This window comes from Corylus avellana, chromosome ca5 (assembly GCF_901000735.1).
Source record: "Corylus avellana chromosome ca5, CavTom2PMs-1.0".
In the NCBI taxonomy this organism is placed as follows: Eukaryota; Viridiplantae; Streptophyta; class Magnoliopsida; order Fagales; family Betulaceae; genus Corylus; species Corylus avellana.
Genome location: NC_081545.1, coordinates 19,024,731 through 19,028,899, shown reverse-complemented (window position 1 = coordinate 19,028,899; position 4,169 = coordinate 19,024,731). Strand labels below are relative to the sequence as shown.

The following is a 4,169-nucleotide window of genomic DNA, read 5'->3' as shown; positions in this document are numbered from 1 at the left end:
AACACACAAAAAATTATCACATAGTCTAACTCTTCTTGTATAACCATTTATAAAAAGGTGTACAATTCACATGAGTCACATTATCTTTCTTTCTTTCTTTCTTGTTTGTTTGTTATGCTTGAATCATCTTGGGCCCCAAGAAAAATAAAAGTGGATAACATATTAACATCAAGGCGATTGGACAAAAATATATATATTTCTAGTAAATAGGGATTAATTCTTAGGCCTCTTTTAATATATTAACACAACAAATTGTCAAAGGACAAAACACGACAAAACAATATGGGACCACAACCAAAATTATGGACAAAGCCACTAAGCCACGACAAAAAAAAAAAAAAAAAAAAAAATCCAACACATCTGCCTATTATGGACAAAGCCATTGTCAATGTAAAAGTTCACAATTAATAATGGACAACAACCAATATGGGACCACAACCAAAAAGTTCTAGGGCCACAAGCAAAATATTCCATGCCGACAACCACTACCAATCCATAACACTAAAGTATATATACCATAACAATGAAGTATATAAATCCAACACATTAGCCCAATAAAATATATAAATGCGTGTTCGACAAAAATGCTTGGGGATTGGGGTTTCGACATTAAGGTTCCAATACTAAAAAAAGAACTTCATAAAACTACAAGAAAATGCTTTCATTTGTTTGAACCAACAAAACCCATAAAAAATTACAGGAAATACTTCTAGCCGAAACCCAAATTTTTTGAATAAAAAAATTTGAAATTCACAGAACCCTAGCCGGAGATCTGACGTCGGACTGAGTTTCACGGTTGGTTCTGTCGCGCCAGTGGGTTCGCCGATGAGTGCGTCCCGGGGGCGGGGGAACCTTGGTGCGTCGGGAATCTGGGGTTGTTCGACGAGGAATATTGGCTTTGTGTGTGTCATGTGTCGCACGATTGGGGTTGAGGAAATAACACCCCAGGTTTTACCAAAACACACAGTTTTAGGTTCAAAACGGTGTGTTTTGATCTTACATGTCAAAAGTGGACACGTAGGATCAAAAATATCTGACGTGGCCCACTTAAAAAACGGCGCGTTTTGGTATATTTAACGGCTGTTAAAAAAATAGACGGCAAGGATTTTATTGTAATTTTGATTAACCAATGGTGTAAATTTTCGAAAAAAAAAAAAAAAACTAAGGAGATTTAAATTTTGGAGGGTTGACTCAGGGAATTATTATACATTTTCCCTTATTTTAAAAGTCCCAACTCCCGTGAAATGAAATACTATTGATTTTTAATTCAATAATAATTTTAAAAGTCACACTAAAGAGTGTAAAAGCCTGTTTGAGATTGTGTTAAGTAGGGTAAAAAATACTTTTAATACCTAAAAAACTGTGCCAAACAAAAAGCTAGCATATTTTGTAAAAAAAAAATTAAAGTACTTATTTGACATTTTTACTCCAAGGGCATATTTTAGGGGCTTAAAAGAGCGTTTAACATTCAAAAAGTCCGTTTGAAAAAAAAAAAAATACCCGTTTGGTAAAAAAAATTGAAAGCGTTTTTTAGGGTCTTAAAAATGGCCAAAACGTGTTTGGCAAAAGTTTAAAAATGAAGCTTTTGCCAAAAAGCACTTAAAACTTTATTTGTCAAACGCAATCATAAACATGCTCTAAGAACCTGTTTGGAATTGCGTCTGAGAACTTAAAAATATTTTTAGTACCTAAAAAACTGTGCCAAATAAAAGATAGAATGTTTGGTAAAAAAAATTTCAAAAGTACTTCTTTGATTTTTTTTTTTTTTTTAAAAAAAAAATTACCAAAACACATTTAAAAAAAAAAAAACTTAAAATTAAAGCTTTTTTTCTAAAAAATTATTTTTGACTTTAAAACTCTTCGGGGTAATCCCAATCATGCTCTAAAAGTAAGAATAAAAGAGTGTGCCTTTAGACTCCTCTATGCAAACCAAAACACACTTTAAAAAAAAGCTTAAAATTAAAGCTTTTTTCTAAAAAAATTATTTTTGACTCTAAAACTCTCGGGGTAATTCCAATCATGCTCTAAAAGTAAGGGTATGTTTAAAATTGCGTTTGAGAAATAGAATTTTTAAGTCAAAAATACTTTTTGGCAAAAGTCAAAAGCTTTATTTTTAAGCTTTTGTCAAAAGTGCGGTCATTTTTAAACTTTTTAGACATTTAAAAGTGCTTTTAATTTTTTTTTAGCAAATGAATATTTTTTTCTTAAAAACAAACTATTTGAGTGTTAAAAATACTTTTAAGCCCTCAACTATCCAAAAATAAAAGTGTGCGACTTTAGACGAGCCGTGATTTAAAGCATGCTAGACATAATTTTTTTTTTTAATATTTTAATAAAAAATAAAAAATAAAAAAAATTAGCACGCCGGCGTGCTATTTATCTTCACCCACTTTAGACTCCTTTATGCAAACGGTCTCGCTTTGTCGTACACGCGCACACTGGTAAAGGAAAAAGACAGAAACGCATATGTATTTGTCATTGCCACATTGAAAGCGCCCACAAATCCTAGGGGAAACCGACGAGGAGTCCAACAACTGGCCATGACGCCCATAAACTGCCACTCCACTCATCTCGCCCATTGGAAACAAATAAATAAAATAAACACAACCCCGAGAGCAGTGGGATGAGTAAAGAGATTGGTTTAATCGGCCGGGCAAAGGTGAAGTCATTGTTTATAAAAGGAGACGAGAAATGCTTCGGATCAATCTCCTTCGCGTTCGCGTCTCTCTTCCTCCCGCTCTCTTCAATCTTCGCACCAAGCTCACGCCCCAAGCCATGGCATCCGCATCTTTCACGACGTCGTCTCAGCCCACCTCCAACAAGCTCCTCTTCCGCCAGCTCTTCGAGAAGGAGTCTTCTACCTACACCTACTTGCTTGCCGATGCGTCTCACCCTGACAAGCCCGCTCTGGTTTGTTAAATTTTTTAATTTTTTAATTTTTTTTACAATCTTTATGGATTAATACAATTCTTAAAACTTAAGAATTTAAAAGGAAATTGGACCTGGGTGGGTTTAGATAGCTCAGTCATACTTGAAAAATGGATAAATATGTAATGTATAATTGGTAAACCGCTTAAAAGTAGTGTTTGTTTTGTTTTGTGATCATATTCTGCTATTTTTATTTTGCAATGCTGTGGCCGTCTTTTTTTTTCCTCCGCATCGGGTATGTATTCCAAATTCATGATTGTGTTCAAGAAATAGAGCTTTTAAGTAAAAAGGAAAACAAGTTTTTTGCAAAGCTTCTTTTTGTCAAAGTGCGCTTTGGTCCTTTTTAGGCTTTCTGACCCTTAAAAGCGCTTTCAATTTTTTTATCAATTTTTTTTTTTTTTCTTCAAATGGACTTTTTGAGTGTTAAATACACTTTTAGGCTGTTAGAGGGATTTAGGGTTTGCATGTAAAGAGAAGAAAGAAGAGGCTCTGTTGTTTTTCACGTAGCCTCCTCCTCTCATACTTCATATATATATATATATATCTAATGTAACATTGAGTACAAAGACCAAAATACCCCATATAATATATTAACCCTAATATGCTCATCTAACACTCCCCCTCAAGCTGGAGCATATATATCATATAAGCCCAGCTTGGAACAAATAAACTCTAACTTCTTTCGACACAAAGACTTTGTAAACATATCAGTTAGTTGATCTCCAGACTTCACAAATGGTGTAGATATATCTCTGCTGAGTATCTTATCTCGAACAAAGTGACAATCGACCTCAATATGCTTAGTTCTTTCATGAAAAACAGAGTTAGATGCAATATGTATAGCGGCTTGATTGTCACAAAATAATGAGATAGGAGTAGGAGCAGTGAATCCGATCTCCTGTAGGAAATGTTGTAACCACGTCAATTCACTAGCAGTATTAGACATTGCCCTGTATTCTGCCTCAGCACTCGACCGTGCCACCACCGTTTGTTTCTTACTTTTCCAAGTCACCAGATTACCACCCAAGAATGTGCAATACCCTGTAGTAGATCGCCTATCTGGGAGGGAACCTGCCCAATTTGCATTAGTAAACCCTTCTACCCGGAGGTGTCCATTCGGTCTATACAATATCCCAAGGCCAGGAGCTCCTTTCAAATATCGAATAATACGAGTAACAGCTTCCCAATGTAAAACTCTAGGAGCCTCCAAGAATTGACTAGCAACACCAACTGCATATGAA

The 4,169-nt window shown here is 34.9% G+C and overlaps 1 protein-coding gene across 2 annotated transcripts in view; it reads left to right on the top strand.

Moving 5' to 3' along the window:
* Positions 1–2,510: 2,510 nt before the first annotated feature.
* LOC132181460 (persulfide dioxygenase ETHE1 homolog, mitochondrial-like) overlaps positions 2,511–4,169 on the top strand; it is a 14,525-nt gene continuing 12,866 nt past the window's right edge. For both annotated transcript variants that reach the window (XM_059594693.1, XM_059594692.1), the window contains exon 1: positions 2,511–2,910. In XM_059594693.1, coding sequence (XP_059450676.1) covers positions 2,692–2,910 — 219 coding nt within the window. In that variant the 5' untranslated portion in view covers positions 2,511–2,691. The remainder of the gene's footprint in view (positions 2,911–4,169) is intronic.